Raw genomic sequence first — 27305 nt, 5'->3', positions numbered from 1 at the left:
TTGGGGTTTGTTGCGCGGGCGCCTTGGCGTCTCCAGAAGTTTCTCGGGGGGCGGCGGGCGGCATGGCGGCGGCGGCGGGAGCGGCTCCTCCGCGGTCAGCACCCTCCTCCCCTTCCCCCGGCCTCCCCGCGCCCCTCCCTCCCTCCCGCCCACCTCGCCTCCTGACGCCGTTGTGTTTCCTCGGCAGGTTCTCGGACGGGGACGTTGACCGGGACCCGGAGGCGGCGGCGCAGGTGAGGGCCGGGGGCGTTGGGCCGTGCCGCTCGGTGGGTGGAGTTTTCCGGTGGCGGTGGAGGGGGCCGGGGCTCGCCGCGTGTCCTGCCGCGGGTGGGGGCGAGGGCAGCGGCCGGAGCGTCGTGCGATCGCCCCTCCTGCGAGCGGGGGCTGGAGAGTTTCCCCTGGAAACCTCTGTCGTGCGGGGTCTGACCGCGGGGACCCCGGCGCTGTTCTGTCAGAAAGCGCTTGTGCTGCCTGTGGCGTGAAGAACGGAAAAAACCCTGCGACAAAACAAACCGAAACAAGTTGATGTTCCACGTAGGTAGTTGTAGGTTCATGTAGCGAAATCGGTTACAGTTTGTGGTTCAAAAAGCCCCGAACTTACTGAAGAAACACATTCGATCTTTACTAGTTTTTAGTCTGCCCTGTGTTCTCCTCTTTCTATATTTTATGGGGGGCGGAACGGATTTTCATTTCATCTCGACATAACAATTTTTTTACTGTGAAAACAGTCATCCCCATGGACATTGTAGATTCCTCAGCACAGACACAACTGGACAGGCTGTTAGATAATCTCATCTGGGCCTTTCCAACAAAAGGTTGGACCAGGTGATCTTTTGAGGTCCTTTCCAACCTGGTCTGTTCTTTGATTTGACAGTCTTACCTTACCTGTTAACGTGTATTAATGTGCTTTCAAAGCTTATTTTTACTTAAAACAGAGGGCTAATGAGAAGACAGAACTGGAAGATAAATACCCTGTTACCCTGAAAATAAGACATCCCCAAAAATAAGCCCTAGCATGATTTTTCAGGATGCCCAAAATATAAGCCCTGCTCCAAAAATAAGCCCTAGATACTGTTAATAAAATAGTCAATTTAAATAGTGTCTAGGCAGCTACAAATGAAAAAAACTGTGTATCTTTTGGAGCAAAAATTAATACCAACCATGTCTTATTTTCGGGGAAACAGGGTAAGTATTTCTGTTTAACATACTTGGAAGGGGAGAAGATGTAAAGGGTTGGTTCTGCTTGAATAGAGTAGGTGTCAGAAGCACAAGATAATACCAAACAATCTTTCCCTGTAGAAAATGGTGAAGCTAAATCTTACAGTTCTTTGAGGTTTAGGTGGTAGCTTGTAAAAGTTTTTCAGAAGGTAAATGACATCTAAAAAGCACTTTGGAATAAACAAATGTGTTTGGCATAGGAAAACTAATTTAAGAGCTGAAAAAAGTAAGTTTGCCATTGTGGGGGGAAAAAAGCCACAAACTATGCCAGAAGATCTTTGGAAATATTAAAGAATAGTATCAGCATATGCTTTTTTTCTTCCCCTGTATTAACATAGCTGCTTTGTTTTTCTAGTTGATATTTCAGTTCTTTGTATATTCAGCAATTAAATATGTAGCACATCTAGTAATTATTTAATATTTGATACAGTAATACTGGTGTCACTTGTGTAGCCTTTTTAAAAAGTACTGAATTGAGCAGGCAGATGGTACTTGCTAATCTCTCAACTGGTAAGTTCCAGAGTTCAGTGAAGCATTTTGCTGACTTAGAAGCTGGGATCTCCAGGTAGTCTACCGTGTTTGAATGATCTTAGGTGTGGTCTTTTAGCTCATGTACTTACTATTTCTAACTTGGGACACAATACTATATAAGTGGTGCTATGTAATGCTCCTGACTAGACTTGTGCCCAGTTGGCATGGCATTTCTGCACTGTGTCCTCAGGACTTCAGATCTCTCTGACTCCTGGAGAGCGTGCTTCAGCTTTATGCACCTGGATCTGGTACAACTGAAAGGTCATAATCTGTCTTTAATTACTGTGTGAATGATGAACCTGTGAACTCCTTAATGACTTCCTTGTCATTTTAAGTTGAAGAAGTTCCTTACTATGTGGAGACAAAAGCTCCTTGAATTTATGCTGACTCTTACCACATTAGCATGGAGGGAGCTGAGAGTTCCCAATGAAATAGATTTGCAACTTGGTTGCATGATGAGGGCCTTAAGAGTCAAAATATGTAGAAAACACAGTTGAGTGTGAGGACAAGGTGTAAGCGTGTTCTGAGTAACTGTTGCTGGTGTCCATAATCTGGAGTTCCTGGTGCTAGTGGAGTATTACCTGGCTGTCTTCTCAAATAGCTGTTATAGGAGTAACTTATTTCGTGTGTTTGTGTCTGAATGAGATGTGGTGACTTACTGATAAAAACCCAACGAAGAGATGAGTTTCACACTATTGAAAATGCTTGGGTTTGGGTTTTTTTTTTTACTTTCCTGGAGTGAGGGCTAGTTCTCTAGGAGAATCTGTTCGTACGTTGCCTGCTGGTTCTCGTCGGTGTTCCTGTCATCTGCATAGATCACAGGAAAGAATGTTTGGAGTGAGAGGTGATGTGTCACAGAAGTGACCCTGTGAAATGCCTGTAATGTTCAGTGTTGGACCCCACTTGGCTTTGGGGGTCAAAAGGTGTACTTCACCTATCAGCATTAATATCAACCAGTCTTAATATGTGGGTTACCTCATGTCACTCCCATGTGGATACCTATAGTATTTCTATAATGATGGCTGCCTTTGAATGACTCTAAGTCTTAGGAGGGCATTGATGCAATTAGATCAAGTTGCAGTTGTTTACTGCCTGCCACTTTCTTCTGAGACCCGTAAGGTTTTAGACTTACATGCTGGAGATTTGTGTATCTTACACTGGTAAGAACTACTGCTGAAAGAAGCTGCTGTGACCACTTAACTCCTAGTTGGCATAAACATTTTATGTGACAACTGTGACAAGACTCTGATCACACTAAAACTGAGGCAAGTCCTTCTGCTCTTCGTTTTTCTTTGGCTTAGTGTGACAGTTTTGGCAGCTGTGTTTAAAGCCTGTATCTTAGCTACATTCATGCTTGTTAGATTCTGAGTAGATGTTTGAGTAGAAGTCAACTTAGCCAACAGTTACTGTACTGTAGTGACATACTGTAGTGGCTTTGGAAGACTTTACTGTTTTCTAGCAAAGATGAGAACTTCTTTCACTAATAAGGAAATAACAGGAGATGCTCTTTCCAGGTGTGTATATCAAGTCATTGTGATTGTCTTTGGTTGTGCAAGTCATAAACTTTTCTCATAGAGCAAAATACAATTATTTCAATCTGTATACCTGGTGAGTCTCCTAACAAGGGATTACTTTATGTTTATTCCCATTGTGCAACAGTATCTCCTGTGAGCTCTGTGCTCCGTAAGTATTTTGTTCTCCTGCTTTTGTGCTCAGCATAATTTGGAACTATCTCTTACAGTCATTATCATGTAATGTGGTTTTCATCATGTGTTACAATGCTTTGAGTAGGTTATCCTCACAGAAATGTTTCGACATACTGTATATTGACTTCCAAATTCCTCATAACACAGTGTTTCCTCAGACCCAGCAGACCTGTGTACAAATATGCCAAGAATTGCAGGAAGGTCTTTGGAATATAGAGGTTCATCTGTGCATTAGACTTCATTTTTAAGGCATTCGAAAGTCCTGTTTCCTTTTCAGTAAGAAACAGCCTCCTGGAATTTGATATAATTGGCAGGTTCCTTCAATTTCTGATGTTTAGGCCTTGCAGATGAGAAACGAGCAACAGGTAGACAGTTGTGCCAGTTGGGGTATTTTCTTCTGAAATGTTTCTTAGTTGGCAGAGGTTGGTACTGTATTTTTATGGGAATTTCTGAGGTGCCGTTTCATCTTCTTTTTTTTTTTTTTATATGTCTTTACAGGAACTGACAACAGCTTTGGAAAAGAATCCAGACGATGCCGAATATTATTGTCAACGAGCTTATGCTCATATTCTTCTACAGAAATATGCTGGTAACATCTTTAGACAACACTGAGAATCCTCTTACAAGCGTATTATAATACGTTCTGTACGGAAGATGTCTTCAATCTGAAGCCAAATATAGTAATAAGAGCAAGTGTTATCTGTAACTCAATATGCTACTTTTACAGTTAGAACATACTTTTACAGTTTTCTTTGATTGTTTTGTTTCTGCAAGACTTCCAAGGAATTCCATACTCTGCAGTCCCAGCTTTCAGTTTGATTTTAGCCTAGTATTATCTTGGCAGGTTTTTTTTTTTGAAGTAGACTTCTTAAGCAGATTTTAAGCTCTGTGTTGTAAGCATCTTCCATCCTTATGTTTTTGGTAGAGACTGAATCCTCTCATGGTATGATAGCAATGTGATAACTGCATAATGCCTGGGAAAAAGATTAACTTAATAACTTAAGGTTTGGTCTATTTTTAATTTCCAGTAGAAAACAAGCAAACAGATTCACACTTCAGATCTAAGCAGAGGATTTGACTAAATGAAATTAATGCTACATCTTACATAGAGCTCTGCAGCTGAATGAAGGGTTCATCCATAGCAGTTGTGGCTAGTTGTAATTCAAAGTGTGATTTTTGTGGAAGAAAGATAACATAGTACACCTTAAAAAATGCTCAGTACTGCTTTTTATAACATATTATGTTCCTCTCCTTTTAAACTGACCTCCAACAGATGCAGTTGCAGATGCAAAGAAGTCCCTAGAACTCAACCCAAATAATGCTGTAGCACTCCTTAGAAAAGGGTATGTATCACATACTGCACTGTATGAATAGTGTGATAATCTGTAGGGCAATACTAGTATTTGGATTATGGCTGTGTACAAGCTTTTTGAAATACCGTGAATGAACAAATTCAATGCCATACTGCTTGTAACCCATCCATAATAAAGCTGTGGTTATAAGAAGCCATTTAGTTTGGGGCGATTATCTTAACATTGTAGCCGTTTAAAAAACACACCTCCTGGCTGATTTCAGTTCATAGGGGTGTAATTATAACCAATATAGTGTGTGAACTAAGGATGTTGGGATCTTCAGAATGTGGATTAGACTGAAAAGTAATTACTGCTTCCTTGTGTTTTTCTTTGTTCCTGTCAGGTTAGGTGAATATCATATGAAAAACTATACATCTGCTTTAGAGTCTTTCAGAGAGGGACAGCGGTTGGACAGTAAGTATTACAATTTCTTGTCTGCACAGTATTCCTTTGCTAATGAGAAAAAACTTTTTAATGTGTTAGTGTAAAACTGATTAAAATGTGTATCAAAGTTCTCAGCAAGTAGTAAATTATTATTTTTTATTTTTAATTTATAAAATGGCAAGTGTTTTCTTGATTCATGGAGATCATGGCACTGGTGTGGCATTAAGTGTCATAGAAAAGTTTCTGAATGGAACAGGCTCATATACATAGCTGGAATTTCTTCTTACACCATTTGATAGACTAGTCTTTAGAAAGATCGTGCAACTTGATGGGTATTCAAACTGACAAAATGGATTTTTACCTTGCATGACATTTCACTTAATTACAGGAGCATATTTATTATATTTTTTTTTTTTAAAGTGTTGGCTTCCTGGCTGGACTCAAGTACTTCATAATTTGGGGAGAATTACAGCTTCTTTAAAACCTGACTTTATTCTAGAAGCGGGAAATGAGTAGTTTAATGCAGAAAGCTTTGACAGAAGGCATGGGGAAGCATATAGCAAAGCAATTGCAAGATGGTTGTGACTCCTGTCTCTTCCCTTCTGTCCTCTATTTTAAATAAAACCTCTTCCTCATTCAGCAGAAGGAAGTGGTAAGAAAAGCACCTTGAAAGGTTACACAGAGCAAAATGCACTCATCTGTTGAACATTGCCATGGTCTCAGATCCTTCTAGTATGTTGTCTTACCTGTAACAGTGGGACCTTAAGGTTTAGCAAAAATTTAATTACGATGTCTCTCACAAGTAAACGATCTGATCCTCTGATCTAAAACTGAAGTTTCATAGGAGTGTAAGCTAATTCGTATTTGCTGCCAAGCAATCACACTTCCTCCTGTTCTTGTACTTGCTTAGCCTCTTCTTTCAGTGCATCCAGTTGGCAGAAAGCTACTATCTCTGAAATATTTTCCCCCAGATTCATGTCTTGCTATGGCCTGATGAAGGTGCTGAAGGCAGCAGAAGTAAAGCGGCAGAACAGCTTTGGGGCAGCAGTAATGGTGGTGGAAGGGGAATGTGCTGGAACTGCAGCAATGATTAGTTGTCAGCTGAGGCTGCTCTGGAATAGGAGTTAAAATGTAAGAAATTTCCTAAAGTTCTTTCAGTTTTGGTAGTTTGGGTAACTAGATGGTCTGCACTGTTTTTTACACTAGAAAGACAAGTGTGTCTTTGCACTCTAGCCGAGTTCTCTTTTGTTATCTTCCTGTGAAAGGAAGCATTTCCTTACAGTGACTTGTATCGTTTTCCTTACTTGATAGGTAGCTTTTCATACATCTCCAAAGTCATCACTCCTGAATTTAATTGAATGATTAATCTATATTTTTCATATTCTTGCCCCATTCCAAGCAACCACTGTCAATTTGAGGCTTTTCATGTGCATGGATTTTTATCACCTTTCTAGTTTGTCAGTTGAAGTTGTTCACAATACAGATTATACAGAAAATCTCCTCAGGCCAGAGCATCACTCTTTTTTTCTTCTTCATTCTGTTTAACCTCACATTCTACTTATATTGTAGGGCACAACAGCTCAGAGAGCTGCAGATTTCTTTTTAGATAGGTCAGTCAATACCAGAACCCTCTGAGCTAATTCAGAATCTCTGAAATAATAGCACAATCTTTTCCTTTCTTGAATCACTTGACTTCTACCTGTTTGAATTTAATTTACCATTGTTTTGCTGCTTACCCAATTGAAGTGTTTCTGAAGCTTCCCAGTCCTTCCTGATTGCTCTCTCATCTGACAATAGTTTCCGCTGTGCTTCCTGTGTCTCATCACAAAATTCTGTGACCTGCTGTGAGATGAGAAGTCTCCTGAAGGCTTTTTTAAAAATACAGATTTTTGTTTGATTGTCTTCCATATATTACCTAATACGCTGGCAAGTTTATGTCAGTAATAGAATCTGCCTTTGCAGTACTGTAGAATGTGTGATGAATCCCAGGTGAACACAACTGTGAGCATAAGCGTTTTGGCAAAACAATTAACTTCCAGTTAAACGGAGCTAGTGCAAAATGAACAAAGCACAGAGGGAAAATTTGCCACATACCGCTAAGCAGGTGATAAAGAGCGAAGACTTCAGCTGTTGCTGCTGCCTCCGAGAGAATCGCTGTGGCAGGGAATTCTTTGCCAGCAAGGCTGGGTTCTTTACCACGCAAGGGGGCAGAAGCACACCGGTAAATGTTTCTGTTCCTTGCTCATGTAAGGGCTGTTCCAAATCTTAATCTGGAACGCTGACAACTATGAGCTTCCCGCTTGTGCTCATTACTGGTAGGACTGACAGGCCCAGGGTACCACAGCAAGCTTCCCATTACCCACCTACAGGGATAGCTAAACAGAACTTGATGTGATTAATTGTTGAATGTGCAATGTTTCTTTATTTTATAAAATAACATTAGGAAGCAAGATTTCTTTCACTCAGGCATTGAGACTAGATGCATGTGGGTTTTTGGAGTTAGTTAATTTGCCTTAGATTGAAGAAGCAGCATGATTTGTCACTCTTCAGTGTGTTATGTGGATTTAGCACAATTATACTCAAATTTTCTATTTTTTTGTTTGCTGTGGTTACCTAATGAATTTAATAAAGATGGATTGTGTCAGCTTTTTGAAGAAACATCTTAGCAGGTACTCTTCTTGTATTCTTAGTAGATTTTCAGTAAGTGAGGACCCAGTTAGGTTTTCTGAATTAGAAAGTTATTCATAAAAGTTTCTGGTAAGTTCTTTGGGAGGATAATGCAATTATAGAGCACCAAAAAGAAATAATTTGCTTTTACCTCAAAGTATAACGTGCTGAGATGCGGGGAAGAGGCAGTGGTTGGTGAGGGGGATGTTCTAGGAAAACAGGGCAGATAGCACTGGACCTTTATTTGAAAGTTTTTGTTTCGTAACAGTCTTGTCATAGGCCACTCTTGAAAAGAGAATTCCTCATCTGCTCCGGAAAGTCAGAGGCTGGATCAGTGGAAACTTGACTCAGTTTCTCTTTTGTTAGATTCCTGAACCTACTACGTATAATTTCCCTTTTGATTAATACACTTAGTTTTAGGCTGCAAAACTTGCAAGTCTTTTTAGGGTACAGGTGCTAAGTTTTAAAATTATAGATGAATTTAAGTTGCAGGGAAGCTCTGGAGCTCATCTGATTCCATGCCCTGGCCAGAGGCAGTGTTAACTTGGAACCTGCATGTGTTTGCTCGGGTTCTTCTCCTGTTGATTTCCAAGTATCTCTGAGGCTGAAGTTTCCACAGGCTCTTTGAGCAGTCTGCTCCAGTGTTTGACCACTCTTTTAGTAAAGAATTTTCCTTATCTAATCAGAACTTAATTTTCTGCATCTCAGGTCCCTTACCTTGCTTCCTTTCCCTGTGTACTTCTGAGGACAATGTGCAGTCAGTCATCTGAATACCTTATTTGTACGTTAGGTAATTGAAGCCAGCCCTTGGAACGCCCAATGGAACTCTTCAGCAGTTAACTTCTATTCTCTCCATCTGAAAATAGTGTTTTCTTCCCAGGATTTGCTAGGAATATAGAAAAGACTGCAGTCAGTGACCAATTGTATTGTAATGTCGAGACAGACATATTTTTTGAGGTTTTATCTTTTTCTAACAGCAACTAAGAGGTTACATAAATGTTTTATGGCTTAAAATTTAGATGACTTTTAAGATTACTGGTGAGGATGGCAGAAGATAAGAGGAAGTGGCTTGAGGAGTAGGGTAGCAATTTTAAGACCTATGGCTCACCTTAACATTTATGTACATTTTATATTTGAAGGGGTTGGGGTGAATACTTGGCATAACTGCAGTGGAGTCGCACTTGTTTTATGCATGTCTGCTGGGAGCTGTTCTTTCGATCCTCTTCAAGCCCTCTGGATAGCTGGCTTCCTAAATTCCCTCAGTGTGAATTCTGTTGTAAAAAGATAAAAAGTTCAGCTATTCCTAGTAGTTTGCCTGTAGCATTGCCACTTCTCTATTACCTGACTGTGAAAGATTTTTCTGGGAATTTTCTTGAAATAAGATGGTTACTCTGACATTACACCACTACTTTGTGAGCTATTTTCCAGTGAATTCATTTGTATCTGGGTAACTTGATTCCTAGAATATCCAAGTCTTACTAAACTTTTCTGTGATTTTGATTCATAGAGTGGAATTGGCACCTGTGTATTCCTAACATCCTTGAAACTTCCGATGTGTTTGTAAAATTCGTATAAAACCAGCAGGAGAAAATACTTGATGTTTGTGAAAACCTGTGTGACTTTGGGTTGCCCTCAGAAAAGACCATCTCTTTTTATATTTCTCTAGAGAGGAAGCGTTTGACTGAAAACATAATTTTAAGATTAATGGAAAAATGTATAAATCTGTACTTTCTGCTTTCCAAACAGTTACGTAGGGGTTAAGCAGACTGGAAAGCAATAGTGTATTTGGGTCAGTTGAGACAAAATCTAGTGTCCTACAAATTAATTTGAAGTTAATTAAATGTAACAGATTTAAATAATAGAGTTGTATAAGAATACTTAAAGCTTAACCAGAATAACTGAGGTTCCGATAAGATATTAGGAAAAAATACTATTTTTTTAGTAAATTGATATGAGTTTGCAGTTAATTTGTTCCAATTGGCAGTTGCGAAGAATTATTCTTCTTGCAATACATGTAGTACTTGAAGAGTTTAAACGTTACTGTGTTTGATCTCTTCTAGATGTAGATGATACCTTTACTATTTGGATTAAAAGATGTGAAGAAACACTAAACGGTAAGAAAAAACACATTTACTTGATAAAGGGTTTGATATGCCCTGTGTTTTGAAGCTGTGTCATGTTTTTCAAAGATTTACAGCTTATCTCTTACTTAAAATAATTTTTTGTTTAAAAAAGTCACTTTTTCATATCTTGTTTCTCTCAGAATATACATCCTTACACTTTTATACCTCAGATTTAGAGGAACATAAATATTGGATTTGTAATGTAATAATTAGCTATGACAGTGGAGTACTTATTTAAAGTTCAGACAATCATAATTAATTTTAACTTGCTTTCGGACACAACTGCTAGCTAATTTTAACTGCGGAAGAGTGTGTCAGCTTACTTTATTAAAAAAAGGCATAAAAATCAGGTTTTGAGTCTTGCAGAACATGTAGTTGGACAGAAAGGTGGAAATTCAGGGATTTTACTCCTGATTCCATGCAGAGGGTGCCTTAGTCAGGTGCTAATTGCTGCTCTGATGTCATGGTAGTCAATGACTGTGAGTATAGTTTCCTGCCTTCCTACAGACTGACACCCCTGGCAATGAACTCATCCACTGTGCATAAAGTGCCTGTGGATTTTTATGAGATACAACAAAATAACTGATTTAGTTTTTTCTTTCACCTTTTGTGACTTGCACCCTCTTTGTGGTGCACACGAAAGAATGGGGCAGTAGAAATACAAGTTCATGTCAACCTGTTGACCAAAAAGCAGAGGACAATCCTTCTGTGTTGGATGGGAATGAACAAATTTCTGCTTTGTGACACGTTTTTGCCAGGTTTATTTTTATTTGGATAAATCAGATAAGTAATTGACCTGCATGGTCTTCTTTGCAAAGAGTTATCTTGGGTGACAACTTCTGTTGCCCTCTCAAGGAAAAAGGTTATAATACACGTTTTCCTCTAATGTTGTCATTCCTTTCTGCAGTGTTTTGTCTGGTTCAACTCAGTTGTCCTGTTTCATCTTGAGTATTGATCCCTGTCTTTTCTGTTTTGAACCATTATCTTAATTGTCTAATATTCAGAAGAGAGGGGAAAACAAACAAACAGAACCAACCAACAAAAAAACACAATGCAAAAAGAAAACCAACCCAACAACAACAACAACAAAACCCAAAACCAAACAGAGAACACAAAACAAACCCACAACAAACAAACCCTCAAAACCTCTTAATTTCTTATTTACAACTTAATATTCTTGTTTTATTACTCTGTCTTTTTAGCAGTATGCGTTATAAATAAGCAAAGGGAAAGCTTGTTTCCTTTCAAATGTGTTAAGTCTGAAATATTGTAGGAAAAATATTTCAAAAGAGGAAATACTGAGCTGTTGTTTAGATCCAAGTGTTGTATTATTCAGGTCATATAAGTGAGTATCTCTGCTCGGTTTCCATCTCATTCTCTAGCTGTGTTTGCCTAGCGTGGGATAGTTTTGATAAGAACTTTGTGCCGTTCCTATGGAAGGATGATAAACCTAGTAGAGACTTGCAGGAAGGGATTTTTAAAAGTTCTGTCATGATGTTACTTCGATTATAAAAGGTCTGTATAGGTCTCTGTTAAGCAAGGAAACTTTGTAATTAATGGAAACTTTGTTCCTTCTGTTAATCAGAACATGCTTTATATTACAGTTGTTTCTTTGCAGAAGTTGCCGATTGATGTTCGGTTAAAAAGTAGATTGTCATAAAAGCAAAATATTAGAGGTAGAACTGACATGTTTGTAACTGTTTTACTGTTGAGACTGGAATAAATGCAGAATGTCTGGAGTAACTGAAGAAAGCTAAAATAAATATATATCGTGTAAGTTCAATATGTCTTTTTCTGAAAGTGCAACTTTTCTTTCTTTCTGCAGCATCACAGACAGAAATGGTAAGATATTTTCCTGAATATGTTTACAATTGATTTCTTGGTTAAGCTAGAGCGTACTTCTGGATTTCAGTGGCTTCTTAGAATTTTCAGGCTTCAAAAGTAATCTTTTCTATTGCATGCAGTTCTGAAGGATTTAATTTTTCTTCTAAACATTATATTTTATTTGAGACTGAGACTGGGAAATCTGATCCTTGAAAACTTTTAGTAATGGCATATATGTGTGGGAATTACTTTACACTCATTAAAGTAAATTTTAACTTTCTTGCTTGCAGTCTGTGGCCTAATTCTACAAATTAACCAGCTCATCTTGACAATACTGACTGGCTTGTGACTGCTAGAAAGTTAACTTTGTTTTCCAATAGCTTGCAGGGAGTTTGTGCAGAACTTTTCCTGCTTTAACATGTTCAGTTTTCAGTTTCCTGTTTTACTGGAAATCTTTAGAAGAAATGTTGAAATTGACACCCCTCCCCCCTTTTTTTTGAGACAGAAATGAGAATTTGCATTTGGTGATCTTTTCCATCTTTCATAGTTACTTCACTTTTTTACATTTTAAGAATAGGATAGAGGAGGAGAGTGTTCAGGAAACATGGTGGGTGTATGTAAAGACAAATCTTAAAAGGTTTTTATGTTTAAAAGTTATACCATAAATTCTCAGAACTATTTTGGGTTTCCTTCATGACTTCTAGATTAGCAGCATAACCACTGTATGTCTTTCACATGTATTTCTTATCCAGGAAGAAAATGCGTTAAAGCAGAACTTACCGCTGTTTATAAAACGTCTGACCAATATATTCTGAGTTACAGACTGACATATTTAATGTAACTTGAAGCTTTTTAATTCTTAATCTGTCATAAGTGGCTAGAAGAACAGTTAAGAGCTTCACCTGTTAGCTAATGCTCATACATAAATCAAGAAACAGGGAGCCATCAGTCTGAAAATGATTTGTGTCTTTGGAAAGTATATTTTGGTATATTTTCACTTACGCTGATGTAACTTTCTTTCCAATGGAATACGCTTCAACTAGAATTCACAACAGCAACCTCTGCCACCAAAGATCAAGTAAGTTGACTTCAGCTTTACTGTGAGAATTAAAATAATTGACATATAACTGTTCTTTGACTTGGGGATTGGAGAAGCGAGATAATTATTTTTCCGTAACTGTAGAACATGACAGTGAAATGTTTCTCAAACCATGTCATCACTTCTGTTCAGACTGAATTTCAGTCAGGCCATGATGCCTCACTGGGAGAGTGAGGAATGAAGGAAGCATTCTGGCTTCTGTTTTTAATTCTCATGCTCTGAGCTTAATTCAGAGATTGGCCCATCACACCTAGTATAGGGAATGTTTTTGAGGTGCTCTTAAGAACTAAAACCTGCCATTTCATTTACAGAAGGCAAACAATATTATGAATTGGTTAAGGAAGTGACTGAATTTTTAGATGCTTCTTGATTAAAAATGATTCGTTCTTTAACTACTTGCCAGTTCTGCAACTGGTGTCTTAGAGGAGGGGGGAGAAATATAATTTTGTATGTCTTTTCTCGCCCATTAAACTATACAATGTACTGTTCCAGCTTTTGATATTCTTCTGTACCTCTCTTTGCAGTCAGTTTTCACTCTTGTTTGGTTGGTTGGTTGGTTTTTTTTCAGATATGACTGGTACCAAACAGAATCTCAAGTAATTGTGACTATAATGATCAAGAATGCGCAGAAGGACGATGTCAGTGTGCAGTTCTCGGAGAAAGAGGTGATTTGTGTTGCTTATTGATACGCATCCCTAGATTCCCCAAGATGTAGTAATTAAACCAGTGAACGTTATCAGCCCCAGTAAAAAAACGAAGAATGAATGTTGGTGGGTGGGTTTTTCTTGGTTTGGCATTACCAAAATTGTCAGTCGCAACAGAATACAGATTTCAAGGAAATGCAGTAATCTCAGTTGTAATACCATATGTGGTACAAATGATGTTCAATGTTTAATTTAGCTGAGAATATTGAAGAGTTAAGTTCTTGTTTGCAACTATGTTGCTACTTCGTGGAGTACTGGAGGTACTTGGTTGTTACTATCAGCTTTAGATTGTTAAAGTTGAGTGAGCACTTGCCACATAGTTTGCATGTTTTTGTGTTCCATTATTAATGTGTTGATACTTCATTTACCATATAATTCTTTCCCCAAATAATGCAGATCAAGCTGACAAGATAATAGTAGGCTTTTTGAGTATTTGCTGGCTAAGATTTGAAATCTCCTGTTCATTTTCTAGTGTACTTTAGAAACCCGTTGTTCAGTAATGCAGTAATGTAACGGCGTTCTCTGAAATTCTGACAGCTGATTCGTTAAGTGCCCTAGTGAAGGGTCATTAATTTAGTCACTTAATCGTGGTGCCAGATGACAATCCTTTACTTGGAAATGGAAAACTGCTCTCAAAGATGACCAGAGACATGTTTTCAATTGTTAACAGATGAATGCATCAGTGAGACTTCCATCAGGTGAAGACTACAACTTAAAGCTTGTTCTTCTTCATTCTATAGTGCCAGAGCAAAGTACATTTAAAGTGCTTTCAACAAAGGTAATCTTTTTAAAGTGTAAATTATTTCTTTGACTGTTCCTGATGTTGAAAATCTTTCTGCTCTATTGTCTTGTCTCTCTGCAACAGTCATAACATCTTGCTTTTCATAAAGAATTGCTTTTTCTTGCTTCAAGGTGCCTTTCAGCTGGTGGGAGGCTTTCTAAACTTGTGCAAATATCAGAAATAGTAAGGTGATGGTACTTATTGTAGTGCAAATGACAGTTATGTTGAGGATGCTTTTATTTGTAGCTGTAGAAAGGAGACTGTGGTCTTCACTCTTACAATTCGGGTATTAGGAAAATAAGAACACCTTTCTACTAAACTTTTAGGAGCCAGTGTTGCCTTATAAAGCATTGTTTTCTTTGTATGCCTGAGAAATAAGTCAGACTTTGAGGATTTCGGTGTTGAAATAATTTCTTTACCCTTTTGTGGCCTTTTCTTGCTGGTAAAGCTTAGCCATATGGTTGACTGTTCTTGGCTTTGCAAGAGGGTGTATTCCACACTGTTCCTGGAAATAGTATTTGCCTGAAGACACTTGAAAACGGCATGGCATGAGAGAGAAGGCTTTTGTCCAAGCATTTGATTTCTTCTGTATTACAGGTCTAGAAAAATAAGAAACTGACTGTGGTCTGGCATAGGATATGTTGTTGATATAATGCGTAGACAGACATGTGCTTTGTCCATAGAGCCAAGGCTAAGTCTCTGAAGCAGGAATGTATTGTCACTTCTTTCCTTGTATTTCAGCAGTGGTTCTGCAGCGCTTTTGGAAATCCCTTTGTGTTGTCATGTACCATTTTACATGTTCCCTTCTCAGAAAGGTACCTATAACAGTTCTTGCATCATTTCAGGGAAGAGGGACTTCAAGATGACATGAGAGGATTTCCACAGAGACTTGGTTTCATTTTTCTGCTCCTTGCCTTAAGGAGCTTGGGCAGGTTATGTGGTTGAGTTGTGTGAGCTCTTACACTGTGAGAGATAAGCAGAGCGCTCAAAGTGTGTAGAAAATCTGCTAGTCCATTAGCATTTGTGAGTGGAATGGGCACAGGCCTTGTTAAGAGGAGTAACTGTGAAGTCGTGTTTGCTTCATGTTCCTATCTAGCTTGCTTTATGCTTATTATTTGTCTTGGCATTTACCATTATTTTCATGAAGCATCTGGATGCTACTGAGCACTGTTGAAATGAACTTGACTTTGTCTTTCTACGCTACCATCTCTAGCCTGCATTGATGTCTGGAATAATCTCTGGTAGTCTCAAACCTTGTTTAGACTGAGGTTCATGAAGTGGTGTGAGACCTTTAGTTATATTTAGGCAGTGTACTATTTGTAAGTATTTTGTATTTGTTTCCAAATATTACTACTTATATAATTATGAGAATATTTTTGAGACAAAAGGGGGTACAAGAACACAGAAGGTTTTCTAGCAGCAGAAGTCAGTGATGCCTGAGATACTTCTGATTCTGACCAGCAGATGGAGTCTGGCTGAAGAATTGAAAAGCAGGTGTACATTATGCATGGGAAGACTTCCTTAAAGGCTTAGAATATTTTACTTTGGAAGACATTAAGCGCTTTAACAGAATGCTGCAGCCTTAGTGTTTGAATACTAGAAATTCAGATTTCATAAGTTTTGTGTATGTACTTTGTTCTTATAAGTGGTATAGAAAATATGCAGTTATTACTTTGAATAAACTATCTTAGAACTTCTCAAACTCTTTACAAACTATTTTGTACCGTTTACATTAAGTCCTTTTGTAAGGACTTTGAAAGAAAGACATACTCTCATTATCTTCCCAATTATCTGATTTTATTTTTTTTTTACACACTCAGAAATTTTGTTTCCATGCAATAGGAACAGATCTGTTCCTGTGGATTGATAATTTCAGATAAGAATAACTGCATGTATTCACACTGCTGTATTTTGCATTGTTGCTTTGAATGTGTGAGCCACATTATCATTAGTATCATGTAGTCTTTGCTGGGCAACAAAGAGTCTGGTCTTTCTAATTATATGAGGAAGCAGTGGAATGTATGGGCAGGTTATGTGATGAGTAGTTCGAGTTTCCCATGAACTTCATAAAACTAATTAATAGAGGATGAAGCAAATGGCAGACAGTAGAACTGTCCTGCGTGATTTGGTAACTAGGAGAGGCTGGAGAGGGATTTCTCAATGCTGCTTGAAATTCAGTGTCACTTGACAAATGCAAAAGAATAAATTCAGGAGGAGAAAATAGCCTTAATAGTATTTGCAGAATTACAGATTCTAAAATAACTGCAAAGAGCAGACAGAACTTGAAGACTTTGGGACTGGTTCTTTCAGGGAATGTTAACAGCTGTGGAAAATGCAGTTGATACCTTAAGAATGGTTTCTTTCCTAGCAACAAAATAGAAATTATACCTTTTGGTAAATTCATGCTGTGTGTAGCTCTGAGATACAAAGTGTCTGTTTGGAAAAGAACAGAACTAGCAAATGCTACAGAGGTAACACTGATAGATGTTTGGAGTTGTTTAAATGGTTTCTGTGTGAGTAGAAGTAAATTAGTGTTGATAACCTGCAGACTTCTGACTTCAAGCTGTGTGCTAGAAGAGGGTAAAACACTTGATACTGACTTAAGAACACCATAATGTGTGGGTTAAGTCCAGTTTTGAGATTAAAATCTTTGTCTCTTCCTTTTTGCATACTAGTATTGTATATTCTCTAGTTGTCGAGAGTTTTACAAATGAAACAGACTGCTTTTGATAGTGCCTGTATGTATTACTGCCATTCTTGGAGCCACTTTTTTACTAATTCGAAAGTTTATTTGCTATTTAGTAGATATCACTACTTGCAAAATCAGCTTTGAGTTGATTATGGTTCCTGTTCACATTTAGTTATGTGTTACTTAGAATTACCCAGTGTGGTTCAGCATGTAATTCTGGTGATCTAAGGCCTCAGCTTCATGTGACAGAATGCTGAATACAACTTGTAATGAGGCCTTCTCTTGAGGGAATTGCTGTATATGCATAGTATATTTTTCTTGTACGTGAACAGCATAGTTGATAGATCATAACTAGTGTAACTAGATCAATTGACGTTATTGGTTATACTCCTCATCTGCCGAAGGTGACTGACCATGAGAATGTGACCAAGCAAAAAGTAACAGCAGCTCCAAAAAGCACTGTATGCATTTGAGATTTGTCCCTTACAAATAGAAGCTCATCTTATGTTTGTATGTAGCCTGACTTTGTACACAATAGCTAAGATTTTGTGCATTTTGATAGTCATCCTCAACTGTGTCCAAGTGTCAGCTGAAGTGGGGGAAAACCTGTGCCACACTGAAAACTGCACATTGCATTCAGCATTTAACAGGAGGAAGGTGCCCTTTTGTGGTGCTACTTGTTTTTTTTACTTCTTTCCAGAAGAGGGAGCCCAAATGTAAAGCCTGAACCATGTTTGTTCTTCAGAAGTTGTCAGTGTGCCATTATCCTGTAGCCGAGTGTCCATAATATCGTGCTCCCTTATAAAAGGAAAAAGGCATAAAAACGTAACTAAATATGTTTAAGACAAAACTAGCTGATCTGATGCTGTCCAGAAAATATGGCAGGAAAGTAGAAGTTCACAAATAATATAGATGTTTCTAATGTGCTGAAACAGTTCTTTGTGCACAGTCAGCCTTGCTTTCTTTTCCCTCTTTAGTATTTTTGGGATTCAAGGGGAATATTCTGCCGTGTTCTGTTGGAAACTACTGTAACATGAGCAGTTTCTCTAGGTCTTCTGTTACATTCCAGGTGATGCTCAGGATTTTCCTCTCCTTAGACCTAGAAGATGAGAGTGAGGATGGGTATGTGCTTTTAGCATGTGTGCTCATGGACTTGAAGGGTTTTTTTTTTTCTTCCCTTCTACTCTTGCATCTGCAAATAGTTTGGGGACAGTTGCTGTGAGTTTTCAGTTTTTAGTGGTTTTGGCTTTTTGCAAGCAATGACTTGCAGCAATTTAGACCCATTTGAAAAAGGCAATAGAGAGTGCTTCCTTTACCCCAGAACTGTCCTTTAATTAGAGATCAAAGTTGTGCTGCAAACAGGGGACGAGTTAGAAATCCTCAGCCTCCTCTACAGTTGACATTTGTTATTTAATAAGATGTCTGAGGTGGAAGCACACTCTCAGCAGCTTCATGCCGAGGATATGGTAGTGTGCATCAATGGAATGTTTCTTCTCCTCAAATCACCATTTTGCCTTGCAAACTCTGAAATACTCTGTGCAGCTTACTGGAAAAGTACACTAATGCCTGTTGCTCAATGTAAAGTAAAAGGCTAAGAGTGAAGTGAAACTGTTTCATACACTCTTGGACTGCTGTCAGAGTCTGTGTTCAGAGGCAAATGTACACAAACAGATAAACAGAGGAGAAGATTTATTTTAACTGAAGCTGGTTCTTACCAGTGCAGTCTGATCCTGAAAACTTACTTTTTCATTTTAAGTATTTTAATTAAATTTCTTGCACACACTTGAATGCAGACTTCGCTGCTCTTGTGCACTTGTTTTCTCTGTGAGGCTTTCATGCAGATTCATATCTCCCATATATATGTTTTCTGAAAATTATAAATTGGTATTTAAGATACAACTTGGATACTTTTTAAAAAAATTCCTTGCATCTCTTAGGTAGGGCTAGTTGGAGCAGATTTAAACTTGTTAATACTTTGAGAACCATATTTTGAAAGCATATAAGTCAGTACCCATGGTTTATATAAATGCATAAAGAAAAACTATGCATAAAGGGTTTTTCTCTGTCTTGAGAGAAGATGGATATAAGAATTATTGGAATGGAATCATAGAGTCATATTGGTTGGAAAGAGACCCTTAAGATCGTAGAATCCAACCATAATCTAATTCCAGCACTAAACCGTGTCCCTAAGAGCCTCATCTAAATGCCTTTTAAACACCTCCAGGGATGGTGACTCCATCACCTCCCTGGGCAGCCTGTTCCAATGTCTGACAACCCTTTCCATGAATTAATTTTTCCTGATATCCAATCTAAACCTTCCCTGGTGCAACTTGAGGCCGTTGCCTCTTGTCATATAGCTTGTTATTTGGGAGAAGAGACCATCCCCCGCCATGCTACAACCTCCTTTCAGGTAGTTGTAGACAGCAATCAGGTCTCCCCTCAGCCTCCTTTTCTCCAGGCTGAACAGCCCCAGTTCCCTCAGCCACTCCCCATAAAACTTCTGCTGCAAAAGTGATGGTTTACATTGAGGATGCAGTGACAAACAGCTTTAGGATACCATAATGATCTGTATTACTAGCTCCTCTAAAATTCATAATTTTCATGAGTAATTGCTATGTAATATCAGTGAGGTGGAAAATTTGCATTTTTGCACTTAGTTTTTAATAGTACATAGGTGGCAAAGGTGCATGCTAAATTTCTTCTGTTGCAATATATTCACTACAGAAAAAAAGTTCTTAATTATCATTTATTTGTGATAACACTGTAGAGTTATTTTAATTTCTCAGTGTATTTTATTTAAAGTTGTGGACCAAAGATCTTGGAATTCAGAATATAAGCAATGTGTAAAAGGTCTTTGAATAAGTAGGATACCAAAACTGCATGTGCAAATGATCTTAGAGGTAAGTTTGAATAGCTCATACATTTTAGAATGTAGTGCTGTTTTGACCTACGTTTAAATTTAGGTAACAAAATACGTGAGATGATTGCAAAATAACTTTCAACACTTAAAATTTACAGCTCAGGCAAGGCAGTCAGTAGTTCAGTAAATAACTTAAGTATTTGATTGGAAACCCTGACTTCTCGGTTTTTGTGTGCATGATATAGCAAAACATCAGAAATGAAAAGGGTATTTTTGAATGCATCTTAAAATTAGTGTTGGGACTACTGCTTACGCTTTGCCAGTTCTCATTTCCTCCATCCATCTGATCAGAGCTTGAAACAAATTTACCAGTGGTAAGTGAATTTTTCCCTTAGCATGGACTGTAAAATATGAAACACAGTAGAAGTCAGAAAAAAAGCTTCTGTAACCTGTCAGTGTACACTAGAATCTTCTTTTAGGGAGAAAGGTAAAAATTCTTTCCCTTTTAATGTTTCTCTGTTCAACTGTTAGTGTCTATCCCAGTGAAATCCAGTTCATCAAGAGGTTTAGGCTTTTTGACAGTGAGCTTCTACCTAGAAAATTAGCGAGGACTAATTAGTGTTGTGTTTATCTGTAGCTAAGGGGACAAATTCTGTCTTAAAACTAGATTAAATGCTCTCTTATGGTTAGTCATTTTAAAGTAAGGGGTTTTGTGTTTTTCTACTACCAATAAAATAGTTTAAAATAGCTTTTGAGAGTAACTCTCTGCCATCTTTTCTGATAGCTAGTGCTTGGATTAAGCTGCAAACAGGCTTGTCTGAAATCTCTGATAGGTTTTAAAAATTGATTGCTTTTATGAGTAGAAACTTCTCTGCATCCTTTCACTGTGGATGGAGTTTCTTCTCAACAATGAATCCCCCATTCAATCCCCTTCTTGGAGTGTCTGGTTTCTCTCCAGACAGTATTCCAAACTAGTAGTGCACAAATTAGCCAAAATTCTGTGTTTCTTTTCCTTTTCGCTTTGCTTACTTTGAGCCCTTAAGGAACTTAAAATTACAGCTGAAAGTGGATTATTTCTCTGTGGGAATTTTTCATACATCTGGAGCACTGTGTGCAGTTTGGGGCTTCCCGATGCAAGAAAGACAAGAACAGAGAGGAGCAAGTCCTGGCGGGACCTGCCGAGGTGGTCAGCATGGCATGGACTGCAAGGAGAGGCTGAGGAATTGAGGTTGTCTTGAAGTGGCATGCAAAGCATTTAGTTTGCAATGAAATTTTCCTGTCTCTTATTCTGAAGTTGGCACAAGGCACACAGGCATACATTTTATGAAATATAAATGTAAAATCAAAGTAGTTGGCGAAGTGTTGATGTATTGCTCTTGCCCAAGTACTGATTTATTTTTTTTTTAAAGGAGAGGAAAAAGCTAGTGGTACTTGTTAGATGTGACATAAATGTCCGTACCTGTATGTTACTTTTCTGTGTGATAGCTATCAGTATCTGCTTTAAAACGTTCATTAAAATGCATTTATTGCCGTTTGTGCACATAGTTGGGACTCGCAAAGTTGTTTCTCCTTAGATCAAATAAAGCTCTCAAGTTGAAAAAACACACGCCTTCACAAGCAGAATTTTATAGCTTTATATTTTTGGAAAATGTGGTTGTATAATGGTACGAAGTTAATGATTTCCCTAGTTTTGCTCCTGCTTGCCACTTTGCCTAATGAGTAACTTCAATTGAAGTAGATGGGGTAGAGGTTTAATCATGTCATAAATACATTCTGTCTCAGTTCCTCAGATGTCTGTACTTCTAGCTTGGCAGGGTTGAAATAGTTGAGATTTAAGAAGTCTGCATCTTACACTGGGAATTAGTTTGTTGCATTTCCTTTTCCTTAGGGATGTTTGTCATGTAGTGCAGACTTGGGGCAGTTTCAGAGGGGCAAGCGTAAGAACTAGAAGATTACAAAAGGAGAGGGGGATTACTGGAGTAGCAACAGTAAAGATCCTTAATTTTTTTCTTCTTTTTTTCTGCGTGGGCAGGTTACTGTGATGAATAATCAAAGGTCTTTATAAGGGTTCTTTGGGGAGAACTCTATTTTGAGCAGAAAAAACTCCATGTTTTGTAGCTCATACCAAGCATTATATTGCATTAGCAGTTAATGTGGATTAAATAGTTTGTATTTGAGATACTGAAAGATATCTGTGAAAGCCTGAAGCATGAGGGTAAGAGGAGATAGCACAGAAAGAAATAAACAGGAGAGAAATCAAAGAGATGGAGAGTTGTGCAGTCTCAGTATCAAGCATTTATACTTTTTTAATAGAACATATGGGGGATGCACTAAAAAGCACAATATAGTATCTTAAAAATAAAGCTTCCTCTACTTAAATGTACAACTGAATTGATAATACAGTTTCCTCAGGTTGAGAAAAATTATATAGGAAGCAGAGGAAAGACAAGTTGTTTCAAATTTATACTCATGTTTCACTTATAACTAATTAGTGCCTTTGTAAGTGGCTAATTAACTTAAATGTTTGACTCATGAGATCCATATCCATTGGGGGGAAAAAAAACCCAAACCACAACAAGCTGCTAGTTCTTGCACTCTTAGATCTACATATAAGACAAACAAGAAGTTCCACAAATGCTTTCACTTCCTTAAGCTAATCACAGAGCATTAGATTTGTGAGTGTAGGTGTTCAAAAAATGAACTTTAAGGTCTGTGTTTCCAAAGTGTTTTAGAAGGGTCCAGTGAAGGAAGCTTTACTGTTTACTCTAGTTTTATTAGAGACTAATTCTTGGCACAGTTTGAATGCTTCATCTGCATAGTTTCAACAGAAAGCTCTGCATCCTTTCAGAATGCAATATAAAACTATGGAATACAGGCCTTTTTCAGGGATGGTAGGTTGAGCAAATATAGTAATATGATATTTTATTTTTATTTGGTTATTTTTTTGTTCTGTGACTTTCACTATTTTAAAAGCTGATACCCTGATGCTTAATTTGTAAAGTTGCTAAAAACATTGGAAATCCAACAGACATGGGGAGCGAGAATACATACTGGTGTTGGACTTACAAAGTGACTGGAACTCTCCCCTGCCTTGAAGAGCGTTCCGTGCCTCATGTCTTAAGCGTTTTGTTGTTCTCAGTACAAGTTAGTGGTGGAAGATAAGTATTTCAACTTGTCTAGGGAAATGGTAGCTTCTCTGGGGGTGTATGTGGGGGGAAACCAATCATAATAGAATATTCTGATTCTTAAAATGCAGCATGGTTACAAATGTGTGAGCTTTGAAACTTAAATGAGCTCATTTCATTTTTATAGGGTATCTCAGTGTGTTGCTTACCAGTGACTGATTTAAAGAATGAATTAAATAAAGTTAAGAAATTTCAGACCAACATGATGCTGTGCAAGGAGCTTTGCTGCTGGGATCTGTAGGGCTGGCTTTTACAGAGGTGCCTTTGTTCTGGGGTCTGCAGGGATCCCCAGGTTACAGTGGCTTTAGGTAGAACTGAGAACTCGCTTCTGCTGAGCTGTTCACAAATAAGGAACTGCTGAAGTTTAGCAAGCACTGATTTCAGTTAATTAATAGCATCATATGATCTTTGTGACATTTTCTTAAGTGAATTTGTCATTTGGAGAGACATTAGACAGTCCTTGTTTTGCGGGCATTGTTTTGCAACTTTGTAACCCTGTAACCAAAGGATAAGGTTAATTACAAAAAAACATTTCAGTATGGTTGTCTAAAGGGATTGTGTGTAGTTCTGAATAGGGCACGACATACTTCACTTAATTTTGTTTCTCCTACGATAATTGCAACCATATCCATTTTTAATTGCCAGTTTTGTCAATGAATACTAGACAGTTTTCTCCGTAGCGCTGTGTGTTCATTGAACCAAATGAGTACAGCTTCTGAATTTCTCCAGTGGGGAGATCTACGTAGTCCCGGGTGTTTCTCTGGTTTATGTACTACACATCAAACATGAATATTGTTGGTGGATGAAATATAAACCTAGATAAAGTTGGATTTTGCCATTCCTTCAGAAGTGCAATTTAATTGTTATAGCCAACTGGCCAGAAAGGGATGCTTGAAAGATAATAACTTGGTACCTGGCATTGTAGAGACATTGGGACTGACTGATACTTCTGGGATCCCATAATTTACCAAAAAAAACAAAAAACAAGTGAATAGTAAGCAGAAGAAAGTAAGTGATACTAAACAGCAAGGTAAAAGTCTGATAGAAGAGCTATGCAGCCACATAAGAGTTTAGTTCACATGTGGCTTGAAGTCACGTAACTCCATCCTGTAAGGTAGGTAAATTTTGTTAAAATACAGGCTCTATATTAGAAACTGCATGTGTAAAACCAAGTTAATTTTCTCGCTGCTACAGGATCCAACTAATTCAAGCCTATTTGGCAGAACTGTTGGCTGTCTGGATTAATTTGTTCTTTGTCTTGTGTTTTGTAGGTTGAGATAAAAATGAAGAAGCCAGAGGCTGTAAGATGGGAGAAGCTGGAGGGGCAGGGAGATTCTCCTAAGTTAAAGCAATTTACACCAGGTTTGTTCTCTGAACTATTAAGGATTTAATGGTTTAGTTGTATTAAATTACTTGCAGTTACTAATAATATTTCTGTGTTTAAAATTGTTAATAAAATCACAGCTTCACATATTTACAATGAAAAGCCTAATCATATTGTTTTTATTACCAAGAATTGACAGAAAGAGTGTGCAGGACATAACTAAAATTTTGGTATTAAATTTAGTCGTAACTTCCATTAAGCTGGTGGATGGTTAAAGATACATGCTTGTCATTAATTCCTCTGGGCTTATCTGTTTGGGTCAATGTTTTTCAGTTCTGTGCATTGTTATGCCTCTATTATTGCTTAAATAATTGTTATTTACTTAAGTGTTCCTTCTCTCTTGGAGAGTAATACTTTTGCAGTTCTTCAAGACAGATTGACTGTCTGTCTTTGAGAGAATTGGAATCTCCTGATTTATTGATTTCAGATATATTTTGAAATTGAGCTCAGATTTTCCTATGGCTTTAGACTGCCAGTATCTCCTGCCTCATTTGAACTTTAATTATTTGTATGGCTGTTATCCAGTATTTTAGTGCTGGATAACAAAATTATATAACTGTGTTTACTTAAAAGTAAACTTTTGCAGCTGCTGAATGTAGTCTCTAGCATTTCTTGGTTTTCTTTATTTTTTGTCACTGCAGTGGTTATATCGTTAAGGAAGAAGCCATTTGCATTTTCAGATTCATGTTCCATTATCACCTCTGATTCATTGGATACGTACATGTCTATGTGTTCTCTGCTGCTCTAAAAGTCATGAGAAAATGCGTGGTTAACTAACACTTCTGTTTTCAGATACCCAGCACTTATATCCATCATCCTCTCACTACACGAGGAACTGGGACAAACTGGTAGTTGAAATCAAAGAAGAGGAGAAGAATGAAAAGTTAGAAGGAGATGCAGCTTTAAATAAACTCTTCCAGCAAATTTATTCAGATGGTACAGATGAAGTGAAACGTGCCATGAACAAATCCTTTGTAAGTCTTCACTCTTTTCTTTGAAGAAATGTGTAACTTTTGCATACTGACACAATTTACTAAGCTTTGTGTGAACTGGGAAGCATGTAGCTACCAAACCCTTGGGCCTGTAATGAATGGCAGTGGTTCTGTTGGAGATACTGGTATAACAAGACTCATTAAAAACTATGATGTTGTACACTGATTTGACTCTGTAAGCCATTGTGCCTCAGTGAAGTTTGTGCTTTGTCACTGGTCTCTGTTTAAGTGTTATCAAAGGAAACAGTTTTTGGCTCATCTGGAGCTTGTAGAGTTGCAATGAGTAAAAGGATCAAATTCCTTTTAATTGTTTATATCCAGTTCCTTTTAGTTGTGACCCTCATATGCAAGATGACCTTTTAAAAGGTTCTTGTTAATGAAGTAACATCTCAGTATATCCAGTACTGATAAAAAGTATTGTTGGGCTGAAGATTATGGAATGATGGCGTTATAAAATTTTATTCTATAGATACACAGAACTCCTGTGTAACTCACTTCTACGTGAAGCTAAGTTCTTCACCTTTCTTCAGAATTTGTTAATCTGCTGTGAGAAATGTGGGCCTTTTTTCACTAGAATTCTTCTAGCAAACTAAACAAGCTTTCTCTCACATTGCAGATGGAGTCTGGAGGCACAGTTCTGAGCACCAACTGGTCTGATGTTGGTAAAAGGAAGGTAGAAGTAAATCCTCCTGATGACATGGAATGGAAAAAATTCTAATCCTGTTTTTAATCTTTTACCATCTATGTGTTGCCATAGTCATGTACTGACCACTGTGTCTGGACATAGCATTTTTGGATTCAAAGCACTGAATGTTCCATTGGAAGCAGGAATTGTCTTTGCATTTTGCGTGCTTTAGAAGTTCCTTCATCTGCAGATGTTAAAGATACACTCAAGAATGGAACCCTGTTTTCATCATCTCTGATTTTTGGAAATTGAGTCAATCGCAATCTAAATTTTCTACCGCCTTCATCAGCTCTGCTCTTTGGGGATGGGGTGATCTCTAATGGGCTGGTCAGTATTATTGCCTTATGCCTGGTATTTCTGTTCAATAACTTATTAGATCTTGGCAGCTTTGGGTAAAAAACACTTTTCAACAACTGTTAAAATTGTTTGCTCCTTAACTCTGCTAAATAAAACTGTAAATATAACTTTTTCTATACGGAAGCCGCTTCATTTCATTTTTAGTAATCTTGGTTTTTCATGAGGGCAGTCACTTAAAGCATATAGGTAAAGATGTGAATACACTGCTTAAAAAAAGCTGGTGTGTATAGGAGCAAAACTGACATTCAATGAAGAGGAAGAGATTGCTCTTCTTCATGCACACACAAGATTTCTGCTTGCGGAGTCCTTCTGCCCGGATGCTGGGTTGAATTGTAGTCATGTGTGATGGGAGACAGTTGCGACTGGAAATTTCTACAGAGAACTGGGTTCTCTGTGTTCTGTATTCAAAAAGAAAGATGTATTGCAATTGCCTGAAATCAAAGATAGCTAGCAGTTGCCTTAAGTTCTCTTATTTCAGAATGCTGGAAACTGTTTATATTTCAGAGAACAGCCCATGGGTCCTTCATTGTTTCCATCAGTTCTCCCATCATGATTAAATTTTAAATAACAGTATTTACAGAAGAAGAACTCAGAAATGTAAGAAATACTGCCTATGCTTGGAGGCAAGTCTGCAAGGGCCTATAGATGCTCAGCAGCTGCCTGCACATGGTCCTGGGCACCTGGCTCCAGGTGGCCCTGCTTGAGCAGGGGGGGTTGGACAAGAGGTCCCTTCCAACTCTGTGGTTCTTTGAAAGGGATATGAA

The 27305-nt window shown here is 37.9% G+C and overlaps 1 protein-coding gene across 1 annotated transcript; it reads left to right on the top strand.

Moving 5' to 3' along the window:
* SUGT1 (SGT1 homolog, MIS12 kinetochore complex assembly cochaperone) lies at positions 1-26642 on the top strand. The gene is made up of 13 exons (XM_080359185.1): positions 1-94; positions 188-233; positions 3954-4044; positions 4729-4798; positions 5151-5221; positions 9919-9972; positions 11807-11823; positions 12849-12883; positions 13473-13569; positions 14279-14386; positions 24395-24485; positions 25300-25481; positions 26116-26642. Exons 1-13 carry the CDS (start codon positions 63-65, stop codon positions 26215-26217), a joined length of 996 nt encoding a protein of 331 aa, XP_080215311.1. The 5' UTR covers positions 1-62; the 3' UTR covers positions 26218-26642.
* The last annotated feature ends 663 nt before the right edge of the window (positions 26643-27305 follow it).

The sequence above is a fragment of the Nesoenas mayeri genome (genome assembly GCF_963082525.1).
Source record: "Nesoenas mayeri genome assembly, chromosome: 1".
NCBI lineage: Eukaryota > Metazoa > Chordata > Aves > Columbiformes > Columbidae > Nesoenas > Nesoenas mayeri.
The sequence above is the reverse complement of the archived record's forward strand: the minus strand, read 5'-3'. Positions and strand labels throughout refer to the sequence as shown.